Source organism: Lepisosteus oculatus, chromosome 27 (assembly GCF_040954835.1).
Source record: "Lepisosteus oculatus isolate fLepOcu1 chromosome 27, fLepOcu1.hap2, whole genome shotgun sequence".
NCBI lineage: Eukaryota > Metazoa > Chordata > Actinopteri > Semionotiformes > Lepisosteidae > Lepisosteus > Lepisosteus oculatus.
The window spans coordinates 1,169,306-1,185,520 of NC_090722.1; the positions used below are offsets into that span (position 1 = coordinate 1,169,306).

At 49.1% G+C, this 16,215-nt stretch overlaps 1 protein-coding gene across 9 annotated transcripts; it reads right to left on the minus strand.

Annotated features, from left to right (window-relative positions):
- Positions 1–1,529: 1,529 nt before the first annotated feature.
- On the minus strand, positions 1,530–12,515 carry LOC138225233 (uncharacterized). Of its 9 annotated transcripts, XM_069184729.1 has the most exons (21): positions 11,551–12,514; positions 11,047–11,144; positions 9,956–10,098; positions 9,471–9,605; positions 9,096–9,258; positions 8,773–8,871; positions 8,484–8,611; positions 8,029–8,175; positions 7,527–7,619; positions 7,088–7,210; positions 6,851–6,976; positions 6,369–6,491; positions 5,865–6,013; positions 5,590–5,710; positions 4,729–4,917; positions 4,338–4,487; positions 3,961–4,032; positions 3,541–3,637; positions 2,971–3,036; positions 2,482–2,586; positions 1,874–1,889 (listed from the first exon to the last, which is right to left on the minus strand). In XM_069184729.1, the coding sequence occupies exons 2-20, from the start codon at positions 11,135–11,137 to the stop codon at positions 2,501–2,503; spliced, it is 2,301 nt and encodes a 766-aa protein (XP_069040830.1). In that variant the 5' UTR covers positions 11,138–11,144; positions 11,551–12,514; the 3' UTR covers positions 1,874–1,889; positions 2,482–2,500. The 9 variants fall into 9 exon arrangements, with proteins under 9 accessions (XP_069040831.1, XP_069040832.1, XP_069040839.1 ...); XM_069184730.1 differs by lacking the exon at positions 2,482–2,586 and having other exon boundaries at positions 1,530–1,889; positions 11,551–12,513; XM_069184731.1 differs by lacking the exon at positions 2,482–2,586 and having other exon boundaries at positions 1,800–1,889; positions 3,473–3,637.
- Between the last annotated feature and the right edge of the window lie 3,700 nt (positions 12,516–16,215).

Here is a 16,215-nt window from a genome sequence, read left to right on the forward strand (position 1 = left end):
GAACCTATTGTTGAGTCTGATTGGTGACTGGTGTGCAGGGGGTCTAGTCCTTGAGCTCTTTGACCCCTGTCTGCGACCCAGGGCTCACGTGTGGTTGCTGCTGGTGCCGGCGCTGACCTGGAGACAGCTGGGCCAGGAGGGACTGCAGCCACTTCTGAAATGACTGAGTGCTCTGACTGAGCTGAATCTATCCATCCCTCAACCTGGTTAATATCTAATAGTGTGCTAATGCACCCCTCCAAAATGGGAATTCTGTCCTACAACTCTACTATAACTAAACATTTCTGGCATTTAAAATTATCAACACAGTGAAGACGTGAGCTGTACATAGCTTCACGCTCGTGACAAGTCAATGTACTGCTCACAGGTCAGCAGCAACACTCACTAGGTACCACAGAACTCTCTTTTACCAACTTCTTGTACTGGAATACAATCCACCTCTGCTAACTGGCAGAATGGGGAAATGAAAGACGCAAGGAAGTCCTGCACTTCATGAACAGAAGCGACAATTCATTTCTCCTGAGATCTGCACTCTGTACATAGTCTTCTAGTGAATACAAACCACCCATAAGTTAAGAGGCTTGAACTCCTTCCTGCTCAGACAGTCATGTTCACACAGTAATAACTCGATCTGCCCAGGAGAAACAACACTAGAACAATCCGATCTGTGTGACCGAGCCTCAGCACGTCCCTGCCTAGTCCAGTAAACAGCTATGACTCTTGAATCCGCAGTGGAAAAAGAAGCTCAGAAGGTGAGATTTTTTCTTCGCTTCGTACTTGAGCTCTTTAAGTCAGTAAAATTGGAACGCGCTCCTGACTGCCGAATGTTACGTCACAATCCTGCTGCCACTACGTGACACATGCGCATAATCAGTGATTACAATCATTAATATTATTAATTGATTGAAAGTTATTATACAACTTAGTATTCTTCCTGCTCTCCCCACAAGCAAATGGTTCTCTTATTTCCAGTGTCAGTTGGAAAGTGTGTGAAGACACAGAGCAGCGCTTCTTCTTTATGACATGACCTCAGACATGCGTCTCCCCACGATCACTTCAGAGTGCGGCTTCCTCCCACTTTCCACAGACCTCCTGCTTTGTCTTTCACGCTACACCATCACCGTGGCTTTTCCTGATCATAAAAATCTCCAACCAAACCAAACCAAGACAATTCATGTTCATTTGCTGCACCGATTGTATGAAAGAATGATCTAGATTTGCAACAGACAGATCTGTCTGCTATACAGTGCATTATAATGTTCCTACTTGATTCCCTCACACACAGACCTCGTGCTCTCAACAATCTGTAAAAGCACATCACACTTTCAGAGCAGCTCGACTCCCAGCATACTGCAGCAGGGCCGCAGTGTGAGAAATCCCTGTGGGCCAGGAGAGCCAGAGACCTGCCGCTGTGCCGCAGGAGGTCAGCGGACTGATGGGTGGACAGACTCGCCGGTTTGGGCTGAAGCTGAATCACCTGAGCTCTCCTGCGCCCCTCTGTCTCTCTCCTGCACTTCACTCCTCTGTATTCTGTACTTCTGTGTGAAACAGCTTGTTTCCAGCTTCTCCTGTCTGAACACTTGCAGACTGAAGACAGAAAAGCGCTTCATACACTTCAGTGTTGGTTCAGCACCATTCATACATTCTGGAATGAAAACCAGCTTCTGTACACGTTGTGTAATTTATTTAAACACAAAGTTGTGTGTGGAGGAGAGAGAGAGGTGTGCTGTCTGGTCCAGAATAAGCTGGGACGCCCAGGTGTCTCTGCAGTGGCTGGGGAGGGGCGCCCCGACTCCAGAGTGCTGCTCAGGGCCGGGTGAAGAGCCCCATGGCTTCAGCAGCCCTCTCCCGCACCTGCGGCTCTGGGTCCTGCAGCAGGACCCTCAGAGCTGCGGGAGGAAAGAGACGAGGCTGTTACTCGGGTTTCTGCAGTCCTGCTCAGCTCCTGACACACAGCTGCAGTGCTGATCCAGCTCTTGCCCAGCAGGTGTGAGTTAGGAGACACTGTGAAGAGCAGCAGGTCTGGACCTCATGCAGTGGGGTTAAAGAAGGAGTGTGAGATCCTTTCTGTGTGACATCTGTGTTCTCTTCAATTTCAGAAGGAACAGTAGTCAAAAATGTCAAACTATGAAGCTGGAAGAAACGGCCACACTGTAATTCACAGACCGCACAAGTCTCTAAAAAGAATAAAATAAAGCAGAGCTACTACAGATGTGCAATTCCACAAAAACCTGCTAAACAGGCCAACTATACATTTTTCATCTCCATGCTCTGAACTTCTCAAAACTTTGTACACTGGGTATCTATGGTGTGAGAGGCTACAGCCAGAATTTCTGGTTAAACAGACTCTAAACTACTAAATACTAAGCCACTGAAGCTAAGCAGGTGTGAGCCTGGCCAGTAACTGGATGGGAGACCTCCTGGGAAAAACTAAGGTTGCTGCTGGAAGAGGTGTTAGTGGGGCCAGCAGGGGGCGCTCACCCTGTGGTCCATGTAGGTCCTAATGCCCCAGTATAGTGACGGGGACACTATACTGTAAACAGGTGCCGTCCTTAAGATGAGACGTCAAACCAAGGTCCTGACTCTCTGTGGTCATAAAAAAACCAGGGTGTTTCTTGAAAAGAGTAGGGGTGTAACCCCAGCGCCCTGGCCAAATTTCCCATTGGCCCTTACCAATCGTGGCCTCCTAATAATCCCCATCTATGAATTGGCTTTATCACCCTGCTCTCCTCCCCACTGATAGCTGATGTGTGGTGAGCGTTCTGGCGCACTATGGCTGCCGTCGCATCATCCAGGTGGGGCTGCACATTGGTGGTGGTGGAGGGGATCCCCATTACCTGTAAAGCACTTTCAGTGGAGTGTCCAGAAAAGTGCTATATAAGTGTAAGCAATTATTATTATTATTAATTATTATATACTGTACAAGAACAACTGGTCAACATACTGGACACAAAACACAAGCATCGTTACCTCGCTGAGCTCTTCTCAGAGCGAAACAAGAGCAGAGTCTCCTCTGCAGCTGCTGCACTTGGAGGCCTGAAACACAGAGGGGTTGAACAGCAGAGCTCCTGCACACACAGCACCACACAGGATACTGCACCAGCGCACACTGCCAACACTCTGAATGGAGAGCAGCTCATGGAAATGTGTTTCCTGGTGACATTGGTAAGTCTGATTAACCTGCCTCATTACTGACAGAAAAATGCATTTCAAACACTAGACAGACGAGGCTGAAAGTGGTGCCCAGTGTCCTGCTGCCGAAATGAGACTACTGTAGCTAGACATACTAGAGCCTTCTTACTAGAGGCCTTTTACTAGTGTGACATATCAGTGTCTGAGTCCTTTGATAAAACCCCAGTGATCACACACCTTCAGACTCAAACCTGTTTCAAGGGAAACCTACAGAGTAGCGTTTTAATGCTTGAATTCCCATCCCGTTAATACCCTCATCACTAACCACAGCACAACTCACTTTTACCAGTGGAGCATCATCTCTACACTGAGCCTCAATCACTCTTCTCATTGTCACTGAGCTCTTACCAATGAAGATGGCAGCACTTTCCCGAACCCAGGCCCTTCTGCTCTGTGCACCCTGGAATGCAAGCCTCTGGGCCAGGCTGAACTGCCCACTCGTTATCTGGACACAGGGAATATTGCAGGGCAGTGTGAGACAGCACGCTACTACTGTACAGGAGCCCCCATGTGAGAGACAGCCCTCCATTACACATAAACACCTCTAATCCATCTAATGAGAGTGTATGAACTCATCAGCAGTACTGTGATTATAATCTGGATATAAACTGCTACTCACTGTAATTAGTGCTCAGTGTAAGCCTGGTTTAGCACAAATATATTTCCTAAATCTGACACAAGTCTTCGTGTGTTTGTGTCCCAAAAGCAGGGTGTGCTCCCCTCTCTCACCAGCAGCCCAGAAGCCAGCCCCAGGAGAAACTCACTCACCAGGATCCTGCACATCTCCTTCATGGACAGCACACATTCCAGGGTGAAGTGCTGTAGGACTGTCCAGCAGGCCTGGGGAAATCCACATTGTCAAAACCAGTTTATCTTGTAACACTGCCCAAATTAAACAGAAACTACACAAATGTCACAAAATAGAAGCCAGCCCTGAAACCCTTTGACACATCCTTGATAGTAACCCTCTGAATGTTTAGATTTACAGGCTACAAGTTCGTACTGACTGTAGGGGTTTTTTTCTTCGCCAATTGCAAAGCTGGTCAAACACTGGATAGGTGACAAGTATCAATATCAAAGAAGGACGTGAGAAGACCCATAGTCCCACAGGCTCAGCCCAGCCAGCGGCAGCTCTGTGTCTTTACCTGGATGACCTCTGGGCTGGGGTCAGTCAGGTTCAGCAGCACGCTGACAAGGGAGCTGTGGACCTCTTTGTTGAGCCGGGCTTTCTCAGAGCCCAGCCTGACCAGCTGCCCCAGGAGAACCACTGTGACTCTGCGGACCTCCGGGCTCTCCTGTAACACAGACACAGGACAAGAGGGAAACTTTACACACAGACACGCACAAACTGTCACCACTTATTTCTCCTCTCAGGGCTGGAGTCTGAGCCCACTGTCACTGTAGCTCAGTAGCTCAAAGAACAAACACTGTAATCATGGATATCCAATTGATTACAATTACAGACGTTATATTTAAATTTAATAGACAAAAACAAATGACACAATATTTGAATAAAGAACATCCTAAAAAACTTACACTTTCCAAGCAGGGCCTGGCTCTACAGTACACAAAGGGCACCAGTGCTTTGGCTTGACTCTTGTCCGCGATGGACAGGACAGTGATCAAGCCCAGTAGAGCCCGCAGAACAACTGGCTCAGCTGGGGTCTCCTGTTCTGTCAGGGCTGAGCTCTGAGTTGCCAGCTGCTCCTCTGTGTGTCTGTGGATCTGAAGACAGGAGGACACCAGTCGGCCTTCATTCCCAGTACTGCTGGGACAAGGGTTACACTGAGGGAGGGTCATGCTGGTCGCTGCTGGTCAGCAGAAGGGACAGCTAAAATTGACGTGCTAGCCAGCCACATCTGAAGATAATTGTCCACCACGCCTGACTCAGGTGGTTCAAGCTACACAAGCCCTTGGTCTGGCAGCGCTCAGGAACTCGGCCCAAAAGTCTCAAGCTTCTCCCTGTCTTCCGACTTTGCTCCTCGGATACTGGCCCCTAGCTTCACCCTGCCTTTGTTGTCTAGATTACCCTCTTGTGCTTGTGTGCTGTGTCTGTCTGTTTACAGACTGTGCTTATTACCATCAGCTCTGAGTTTGGAGTTTGCTGTGTGCTGAGCCTCTGTGTTCACCCAGCTTTGATCTGGCCTGTTCTGGACGTGGCTTTGGGCTGCTGGTCTGCACCACGCTTTTCTGTGCTCACCAGCCTGTCCCTGTGCTGCAAACAGGGAGCTGTTTGTTCACACAGCCGCTTGCCTGTTTGCTGGTGTCTCTCTGCCTGCTCTTGGGCAGCGACATATTACAGGGAGACAGTACCTCCGTGCTGTAGCTGTCAGCTGTCTGACTATCTGTCCTCTGCTCAGTTAGAAACACCAGCAGATGGGCTCTATAGTCACTTACATCCAGTTCTGGATCATCCACCTTCATGTCCCTCATCAGGCCGAGATGATCAGCCAGGTCCTTCACGGTCTCCGAGACCACCTGGCTGGTACTGAGGACCTGCCACACCTCCGGGAGTGAGCTGTAAAATACACCCCCAGCTGTCAGTGCAGGGCTAAGCATTCAAACTCATTCTCAGAGCTAAAATACACAAACACTGACGCCACAACACATTGCTGTTGTTGTGATACTTTTATCATTGCAAAGAGCTTCTCACTGTTAGAATTGTGCTCTACCTCTCAGAGGGAGATGTGAGGGTCACTAGGGACTGGATGGTCTGTCTGAGGTCCTGTGCAGCCAGATATAATATCCCCTCCCTCAAACTCTCTTCCAAGCTGTCATCCAGAGTATAACTACTGCCGAAGAATTGCAGCAGGTCAAGAGCCTACAGGGAACAAGAACAGCAGGTCAATCTCAGACAGATCACATGAGCTCTGTTACACTGACTGTTGAAGTTGTCCACTACTGCCCCTTTGTTGCAGTTCTCAGTGCTGTCTTCAGAGACAGGACACAGGATCATGTCGCTAGGTGTGAACAAAGGAGTCATTTTTCTGAATACTTCTGGAGCAGTGTTTCCAAAAAGCTAAAAACACAACTGTATTGATCAATAGCAAAACAGTTTCCCGTCCAATCACTTCTCACAAACTATCTGTTCTCCGATTCACAGTGACAGGATACAGCTTGTCCAGAGCATCCGTGTAGGAAAACAGCAGACAGGCGGCTTCGTCAGACACACTGACCATCATTGTCGCCAGGAGCTTGGCCTTGGCAGGGAAGCTGGGAGCTCCGGAGGGACTGGCGCTGCGCACTGCCTGTGCCATCATGCCCACACTGCGGCACAGGCTCAGTCTGACACTGGGCTCCTGCAGGGGGACACACAGCAGCTCACTCACTGACAGCCCAAACGCCACCTCACCTCCACCAGCCCTGGGCTGTGATGGACACTCACAGCCTGGACAGCCTTGGACACAGTATCCCTGTGTCCTCCTCCCCAGAACAATCCAATCAGGTTGAAGTATAATTAACAATGTCTACCCAGACACTGCAGGAAAGTAGCAGAACAAATAAGGAAGAACTTTTGCCTGAGAGTTGATATGAATACCTCCCTGCGTTAGAGAAGCACATTACAGAATGTATCAGTGGTTGAATACACTCTTCAGACAGGAGCTGTGAGGTTCTCTCTGTCAGATCTCTTGTTCTTAAAGGAGGACATGTTGCCTACCTTCGTGGTAACATGGTGTCTCAGTCTCTCCATAAAGTCAGTGTCCATTCTCTGCAGTAGATCCTCTGCAGGTGCTTTAAGTGCAACTTGCCCATAGCACAGAATCAGGGCACAGGTGAAATCACTCTGCAGTAACAAGCATGACAATCCAGATCAAGGTGCTGAAACTTGTAGGTAGAAGCTGACATTAAGAGCAGCTTCTGTTTGTCTGTCAGGACTCTGATGCAGTACACCTACCCTAGAGCCCTGCTCATTGCAGGGGAAGGCTGGGTCAATCAGCTGGGTCTCCAGTCTCTTCAGCACAGACAGCACCACATCCAGGTGCACACTGGCACACAGCCCCATCAGCACTGCCAGATCCTGGGACACCAGACAGGCTTCAGAGCACTCTTACAACACCCACAAGGGCATCATGCACACTCTCTCATGGACTGCTGTTCTAATGCCATGATAAAATGAGCCGAGTCATCAATATCCGTTCAACTGAATGAATAAGGGCTTCAGCAGTCAGATACACGGCACTTCTGTGTTGCCATGAGCTGTGGAGAGGGGTAGATCACAGCACTGAGCTGCTGTCATTGATGAGGCTCCTGAGGGCTTCACCCCTCAGACAGACACTCTTACTGACTACTGTGACGTCTGTCTGTGCAGGTGAGCGGGCTGCTGTCCCCATTACCTGGGCGTGGACCATGGTCAGCAGCTGCTCCAGCTGGGATTCCAGCACTGGTCTGGCCTTCGGCACTGCTGCCCCCACAAGCACACTCAGACTCTGAAAGAAGAGCACGTTGGAGTCAATCTGGAGAGGCACTGCTGCTTCATCAAGAGGCCTCACTCTCTCAGTGTATGCAATGGCACGTTAGCATTAGGATTTTGGTAGTTTGATCACACACAAAAATCTGACAGAGCAGGATAACGCCTCCCCTGGACTCTACCCCTGGCAGATCCATCTTGTTCACACCCTTCCACAATCACATGGGGCACCACAGACCATAATCCTCTTCTGCACTGGGCCTCACCAGCACATCACTGGAGCTTGTGGACAAAGGGACACTGGGAAAGTGCTACTAGTGATTGTTTGGATCTACAATTTAAGGAATCAAAATCCATTTTCTAAAAGAAACGGACCTCGCAATCCACAACCTGTACACCTAAAGGCCCATCGTCGGTCACAGCCCTACCTTGTTGATTCTGGAGTAGCTGATGTCCAGCTCAGCTGCATACAGTGGCTGGAAGGCCTGTAAAACTGCTGGCAGCTCACTCTGAAGCTTCTCCTCAGGGAGCAGGCAGCACATAGCTGCCAGGGCCAAGACAATGGCCTCCGTCACCTTCAGACAGAGCAAAACACAAACACCATCATCCTCAAGGAAAGGATTCAGTCACAGGAAAGCAAACTTGTCTAAAACCACAGACAGTTAGAACAGCTTTGAGCAATGAATAAAACCTGCTTCATAAGTGCACCCTATTCAACTTTGCTTACTGTGATCTGAACCCTGGACCCTGATACCCTTCCCTAATACCTGCATGGACACATCTTTTCTTGGCATTCAAGTCCATTCTTTCCTCCAGAACATCTGAGAACTCAGGATGATTAATAAGATGTCAAATAACCTACACTGGATTAAAGATCCCATACCTTTGGCTCAGAAGATGGCAGCCATCTGTGCACTATATCAAAACTTATGATGACCTGGCTTGAACAGTCCTGAACACACTGCCCGGGACCCTGGAATTTTGCCCAGCTCTCATACAGGCCTTCCAATGCTGACAACACAAGAGAGGAACAGCCTGCTACACTCCTCAGATACATCAAAGCAGTCCTGTAGTTCAGTGGGAAGCGGTCTGAACAGGCCTTGTCAGTGGATTGCCAGTGGAACCAAGCATTGATAACAACTGTCCCCCTAAATGAGACAGCTTGCACTTACCAAAAGCCATCATTGCCTTCATTTTATCAGTCACAGCAAGGGGAAGAACAGGCACCAGCAGGTCCAGAAGTCTCACTATATCCCTTGCTATGTCACGACCTTCAAAGAAAACACATTTCACACTAGGTAGGGACCAAGGCTCATGATAACACTAGAGACTCAGAAGCGGCATGAGTAACAAACACTGAGCCTTCATAATAAGCTCATGTATCAGGGCTTGAATGGACAGATATGACCAGTATCATGAAGTTTGAAATACAGCACAGTAAAAAATCTGGAATATATCTGTGCAGATCACACCCCATTAGCAGCACAGAACTTACTGCAGTTGCGGGAGATATCTCCTACAGCATTCAGCAGCGTGTGGTGAGGGAGCACTCCGGGCTGGAAGAAGGACAGCACCATATCCATGGTACTGTCGTAGTGGTCTCTCACCACACAAACGACAATGTTGCTGGCTGGCTGTTGCCAGTCAGGCAGCCATTTCTGAAACAACAGTAAAAAGAGATCAGAGCGTCTTGGGAGTCGATAGTATTGGAGTTGAAGCTGCAGCTTGGATCAAGCCAATGAGCACACAAGTTAACATACAATGATTTGCTTCCATTAGATGCATCATGTGTGCTACAGGCAAGGAAACAGACCACAGCACTACAGCAAGACAACAGTTCGATAGGCAGGAATAAAAGGGGTTTACATACCGGTGACATCGTCATCTCATTCAAGGCCATCGAGACGGTGCTCTTGGCCAAGGACTCATCCAGATGCTGCGCAGATGTTTTGCGCAGCAGCTTCTCCACTGCCTGGAGGACAGCAGAGCGATGGGCAGTTGTCACCTAGAGCAGGGAAGAACCAAAGCCAGGGGTGAGACTGCTGCTCTCATCACAGCACCAGGAGTGTCTGTTCAAAGGCTTCTCCTTCAGGGCCAGTCAGCCTGGCCAACGGGCACTGAGGGTGAAACAGCAGAACCACCCCAGCTCACCACACGAGGGAGTGGAAACACACAGAGAAACCCCAGGCTTCCACTCAAGCACATCTGTCAAGATGACAACACGTTAGGGCTTATCTTCTGACTTCTAGTTGTAAGAAACAGCAGAGACAGTATCTTGGAGCACACTGGGCTCCTGATTAGAGTGCGTTTGCAACGAGTATGTCAGGAGGTGTGTAGGGAGCTCCTTCATGTTACCTGGGGGCTCTCGAGGAATCCCAGGATGACTGGCAGTGTCCCCTTGGTGTTCCTCTGCAGGAGGGAGAGCAGCTCTTCTATCAGGAGCTTCCCAGATTCCTCATCAGAGCTGCTCATTCCCTCCAGAACAGCCAGGACCTCATCTACAGCAGACACACAGACAGGGGAAACACTGGTGTCGCCGCAGCACAGACTTCTAGGGAGAAAACTCTAAAACTGACCTGTTGTCTGAGGGACCTATAACCCTACTGACACGTGTCTGAGAATTAGAAAGATCAAAATGATTTTTGATCCACAGCCCGTAAAGGCTGGGACTCTTTCACCCCGGACAGTTTTCCAGTAGAGAGGAATACAGATCTGCTCTAAGGGCAGGAGGCTTCAGAGTGCAGGGTTTTGTTTTCATGGTCCTGAATAACAGCTGCAGCCACTGGGACTTCTGAACCCTGAAGAGCCCACAAAGAGAGCTGCTCTCTGGGTCACATCAGTCCTGTTAGCAGCTGCTCCTCCGCAAACAGAGGATCTCAGTGTTGAAGAAGAATCAGGCAGCAGCTCTGCTCCCAGGTGGAGAACCTCCTTCTGCTGCTCTAAGGGGATTAGAGCCTCTAATTCAGCGTCTCTCACACCCAGTCAAAAGGACTTGGACAGATCTTCATAAATAGATTTGCTTTTCCCAAATTTACAATTAAATGTAAATGAAAGAATAATTGCAGTACATCACTCAGACACAGCTCATTTCATAACCACTGTGAGTTACTCATTTTAAACACTTTCAATAGTTTCATACCTTACATGGATGTTAGTCTTCTTAAAAATACTCTCATACTAAATTATTTTATTTTATATCTTATTATTTTAGCTTAAATCTTCTGTTTATTTTTGCTCAAATCATCATCATTAGTTGAAAAGATGAAGAGACTGCTGTTGCTTTCCCTGCCTTGAGCTGAGGAGACCTGCAGGGTGACAGCGAAGAGCCCCTCAGGTCAGTCAGAGCTGAGCCCAGGGATGGAGTCCCAGTGGAAAGGGAAGCCAGGAGTCAGTGTGTGGGGGGACTGGCTTCAGGGGGCACTGGTCTAGATCCAGCTGTGTCATACCTGGCCCGGGGCACTGGCAGCCTGTGCGCTGCACACAGGAGGAGAGCCACTTCACCCTGCTGGGCTCACAGCTGCACTCCTTCGGGCTCATCTTGGACCTGTCAGTCAGCCAGTAGAACAGCACAGTGAAGCAGGGAGCTGGGCGGCGCTTCTCACACACTGGGAGTCAAGGTACTGCTGACAGGCCAGTGCAGACCCACTAGACACCACAGAACTCTCTCTAACCAGCTGGTCCTACTGGAATACAACCCAACAGGCTGAAGGGCAGACACGGGATATTGAGAACACAAGCAAATTCTTCACATCAGTGAAAGCAGAGACAGGAACAGAAGCAGCAATGAATTCCTGTTCAGATCTGCACTCTGGGATTTAATAAAACTCCAGCAGGTTAAGAGCTTTTAACCCCCTCTTACTGAACACCGTGTTAACACAATAACCGCTCGATCTGCCCAGGAGAAACAAGAACAATCGGATCCGCGATACGGAGCCTCGGCAGGTCCCTACCTCGTCCGTAAACCACCAGGATCTTCAGTGAAAAGACAGAGAATATTGACAAGCCGTGTCGAGCTGAAGTGTTTTCTTCGCTACGAGCATCAGCGCTGAGCGACTCAGCAGCACCGGAGCGCTTTCCCGGACCGCAATTGTTGCGTCACAATCCCGATGTGTCGACGTCACGCTCACGTTTAATAAGTCATTATAATCACTATATTTAATTATACAATTACAATTTTATATGCTTTCTGATTTTTCCCAACTCTACCAACAGAAGCACTAATTGTCTGATTTCCAAAGTGTCAGCCGGAAAGTTTCAGAAAACACGGAGCGGAGCGTCTTGCTCACGATATGACGTCAGACACCCCTTCCTCCCTCCATCCAGACTCGCCTCTCCCTCCTCTCTCACACGACTCGCTCATCAGGGCTTCTACTGTCACTCCAGTCTCCTGCCAGACCTCTCCCAGACACAGCCTGCTCATTAGTCCTCCTGTGACCCAGACTCGCCCTGCAGATCTGCTCTCCGGCTCCTCCTCATGGTCACTCCGCTCGCTCACGCACAGACCTTGTGCTCTAACCAGTCCGCAGCGACACATCTGGTCTTGAAGCAGCTCGTCTTGCAGCGCCCTGCAGCAGCGCCACGGTGTGTGAAGCCCTGCGGCCGGGAGCAGCAGAGACCCGTCGCTGGGCCGCAGGAGGTCCGAGACTGACGGTCCTGCAGACCCGCTGGTTCTCATAGCGGCGGAGCGGGGCTGCAGGTCTGCCCTCGGCTCTTCTCCGCAGTGACAGGAGGCAGAGAGAGCCGCGCCTCAGGAGCCCCACACGCCTCCACAGGGATCAGCCGCAGGGAGACGATCGCTCCTCCGACACACAGCCGCTCACAAATAACGGCTGCGCTCCTCTCGCGCCCTCAGCGGAGCGGGCAGCCGCGAGCCGGAGCCGGAGGGGCGGAGACGCCCAGCGCGCGGACCTGCGACTCAGCCAATCAGAAGCCGCGATCAGCAGGGGGCGGGGCCTGAATGAAGAACAAGAATACAGTAGGAATATGTTAGATTATTAATATAATAATAAAACAGATGGATATGAAAATACTTGTCAGATACACCATGAGCTGGAGCCATTTCTGTGTGAAACAGCTTGTTTCCTGTCTTCATGACAGCTTGTCCACGACATTCTGGATGAAATGAAAAAAAAAGTTGAAACTGTTTTTTCCTCATTTGACTGAAACCCAAATGGCTGGAGGTTTAACAGCAGGATATGCAACATGTGTTTCTTCCAAGTGGTCATTTTCCTTCTGCTTCTAAAACCAACTGAACTCTGAGAATTTTTGTCTTCAGTACATTCATTTCACCAGAAGAGTAGTATCAAAAAGCAGCTGCACATAAAATAAGCACTTCTGTCAGAACTCGTCAGTTTCATCTACTGCTGAACAGGCAAAGTAAGCTTTCCTGCAGGCAGTCACTTTCAAGATTCAAGATGTTTTATTGGCCATATACAACAAGTGTGTTGGAATGCCTACTCGTTCAGCTGTACCCAGTAACAGTGGAGGAAAAATAAATAACAAACAGACATGGACAATACATTTAGACAATAGACGTTCTAACACAGTCAAGACAGGACATAGTGCAAACAGTGCAGTACCTTAAAGTGCAGGTGCTAATTTGAGCTGTTTATGATGCGGACTGCCCTGGGGAAGAAATTGTTTTTGAATCTATTGGTCAGTGTTCTGACACTGCGATACCTCCTACCAGAACCCAGGGGTGAAACCAGATTGTGGCCAGTTTAGGTCCCAGTTTCTGTGAGACACCCCCAGACTGTCCTGATTTGAGTCTCCTGTGGGACAGGTGGTGACTCGAGTTTGGCAGCAGAGCAGCTGTGTGCTGGGCTGATTCCTTACCTTGGCCTCGGTCTGGCTCAAAGCCCTCAAGCCCAGAACAGACACACTGATGGTCACACGCAGCTGGAGAACCGCAAACACTATCAGACCGATATCCAGTCCCTGCAAAAGCATCTGGAGACAAAGCGAAGGAGACCGTGAGTGAAGCTGAGGCCAGCCTCACACTGTGAGCTGCAGGTGAGGCTCTCCAGGCCTGCTTCTGGTGAGCCCTGCTGTAGCTCAGCCCCAGTCCTGCTCCTGGATACCCAGGGCGTCGGTGAGGTTTCCAGGGGTCTTCGAAGCAGCAGCTCCTGAAGAGCTGGAAGAAGCTGTAAAACTGGTCCAATTAAGCCAATAATGAGCTAATTGAGGTCACTGAAAGTCCAGCTGGACTGAAATCCTGCAGACACACAGGAGTGGGGACCCTGGTCACAGGTTTTCATTCCTGCTGAGCTCTTAGTGTATCGATGGAGCCGTTTGCTGAGCTGATCAGCTGAGACTCCAAGTTAGCTCTTCGATCGAACATCTACAGCCCTTTAAGCACCTGAAAAGGGGAGTAAAACACCAAACGGAAGAACAAAGACAGACAGAGAGAAGTAGCGAAAGGGAGGTGGATTTTGTCCTGATCAGTTTTGGGGACCAGATTCTGGCTGAGAAACTTGATCGTTTGTTATATCAATGTTGTAAGAGAGCTTGCAGTTCCGTTATTTTAGGAAACTCTGATTATGGAAACATCTGTCCATTTTCACTTCATCCAAATTAGGGTCACAGGGAGCTTGAACCTGTCCCAGCAAGCAAGACGCTTGTCAGGATACACCCTGGACAGGACACTAGTCCACTGCAGGGCAGACTCACACAAACACAAACACAGACACGCACACTGGTGGTAGATGTCAGGAGGAACAAGGTCAAACCTACTCCTGTCTACATCCATGGGAGTGGCGTGGAGATGGTGGACTCGTACAAGTACCTGGGACGATAGACTGGAATGGTCTAAAAACATCCAGGTCCTCTATAAGAAGGGCCAGAGCCGACTTTACTTCTTGAGGAGGCTCAGGTCCTTCAATGTACCGTTTTTTGTGCAATATATGCCAGGTACCCGTGCAATACATTTATATTAATATCTATATTTACATCTATAATTATATTCATATATGTGTTCATATATGTTTTATATGATTTGTCTGGGTCCTGTTCTGTTCTAGTTTGTTCTTTGTGTGTCCGCACTGTGAGTAACTCTTTTAGTGCACCTTCACTGTACTGATTGTATTGTACGTATTGTATTATTATTATTGTATCATTCGTTACACTGTGGCTGTGTAAAGCTGCTGTTGCACTGCAATTTCCCTCATGGGATCAATAAAGTATCTATCAATCACACGCTCAAACACACTCACAGACACACACACAAACACACTCACAGACACACACAAACACAGACACGGACACACACACACTCAAACACACACTCACAGACACGCACGCACACGCTCAAACACACAATCACAGACACACAGACTCTCACACACACACTCACAGACACACAGAGACACGCACACACTCAAACATGTCACAGAGAATATTCCCAGAAGCCAGTTACCCTACCTGTACATTTTAGGACTGTGGGGGGGTGGGGGGTGGGAATGGAGCACCTTGAGGAAACCCACACAAACACCGGGAGAACATGCAAACTCCACACAGAACCCAGGGCCCCAGCACTGTGAGGCAACAAAGCTGTATTTAATTTAAAATCATTTCAGCATTTTGAACAGTAAAGGTGAATATACATCCACACCCACGCACACAGTACTCACTTGTATCTCTATCCAGGGAGCTGTGCTGCAGACAGTATTTACAGTCTTTCCTCACAGCTAACGAGACATGAGACACATTAATGTTTAGTGCACATGCAAGAAACAGATTCATGTCAATGATGAGCTCTTGAAACATCAATCTGAGCTATCTGGGATCAGATTTAGTGACAATCCAATGTGTTTTATACAACCAAACTGACCTAATCATTGAATTAACAGCTCAAATTCCAGGGCTGTTTGACAGGGGTCCGAGAGAGGAAACACTCTGGTGGAGAAGCTGTCCTCACCTCCAGATATAATGAACATCCTCAGCTGAGACATCAAGCTGAGACACTGGCTGTGTGGATGTGGAAACTCTCACTGGCACTGATCGCAAGGGTGGGCGCGTTCCCCTTGGTGCCCCTGTTTGGCTGCTGTGTGTCTCTCAGGCTGGTCTCCAGTCCCTGGTGGCAGCACTGGGCCCCACCCTTCCTGTGAAGCGCTTGCTGAAAATGTGAGGCAGCTGAAAAGAGCTCTTCCCATTCACACGATTCTTATCATTTGTGCACCAATAACACACAGAGGGACAGGAGCTGTGCTGCACCAGATTCTTCCAGGAGGAAAACACTCAGCCAAGGTATTGTACCGGTCAGAGGGACTGAACTGCTCGCCCTGCTAGTTCCGTCATTCTCACCAGGATCTACTCCTGGGGACTGCTCACCCACACGCTGCCTGACACTGTTCCACTGGGGCTGGGGGTCCTAACAATGTCAATGTAGTTTACAGGCATGTTCTTGCAGGTGAGAACCCCTCCATCACCTCATGCATCAGGTCCATCTTAAGCAAGACATCCCAGTGATTCTCTCAACATTAGTGTGCCAGTCCAGATTTAAGAGATGAGTGCCTGAGGTTCAATCTGGAGCTCATACAGGACTGTGCCAGGATTTACTGATCTGAGTAGATCTCACAGATGTCGATTTACTTATCTGGCCTCACTTGTGAGTTTCG

What these genes read in the sequence shown, in the direction of transcription:
- LOC138225233 (XM_069184729.1), bottom strand. Translation starts at nt 11,137, where the DNA reads ATGAGCCCGAAGGAGTGCAGCTGTGAGCCCAGCAGGGTGAAGTGGCTC. An exon ending in AGATATCTCCCGCAACTGCA is followed by an intron (nt 8,872 to 9,095) that starts GTAAGTTCTGTG and finishes TTTTCTTTGAAG; the next exon opens with GTCGTGACATAGCAAGGGAT. An exon ending in AGGAGATGTGCAGGATCCTG is followed by an intron (nt 3,638 to 3,960) that starts GTGAGTGAGTTT and finishes CCCTGTGTCCAG; the next exon opens with ATAACGAGTGGGCAGTTCAG.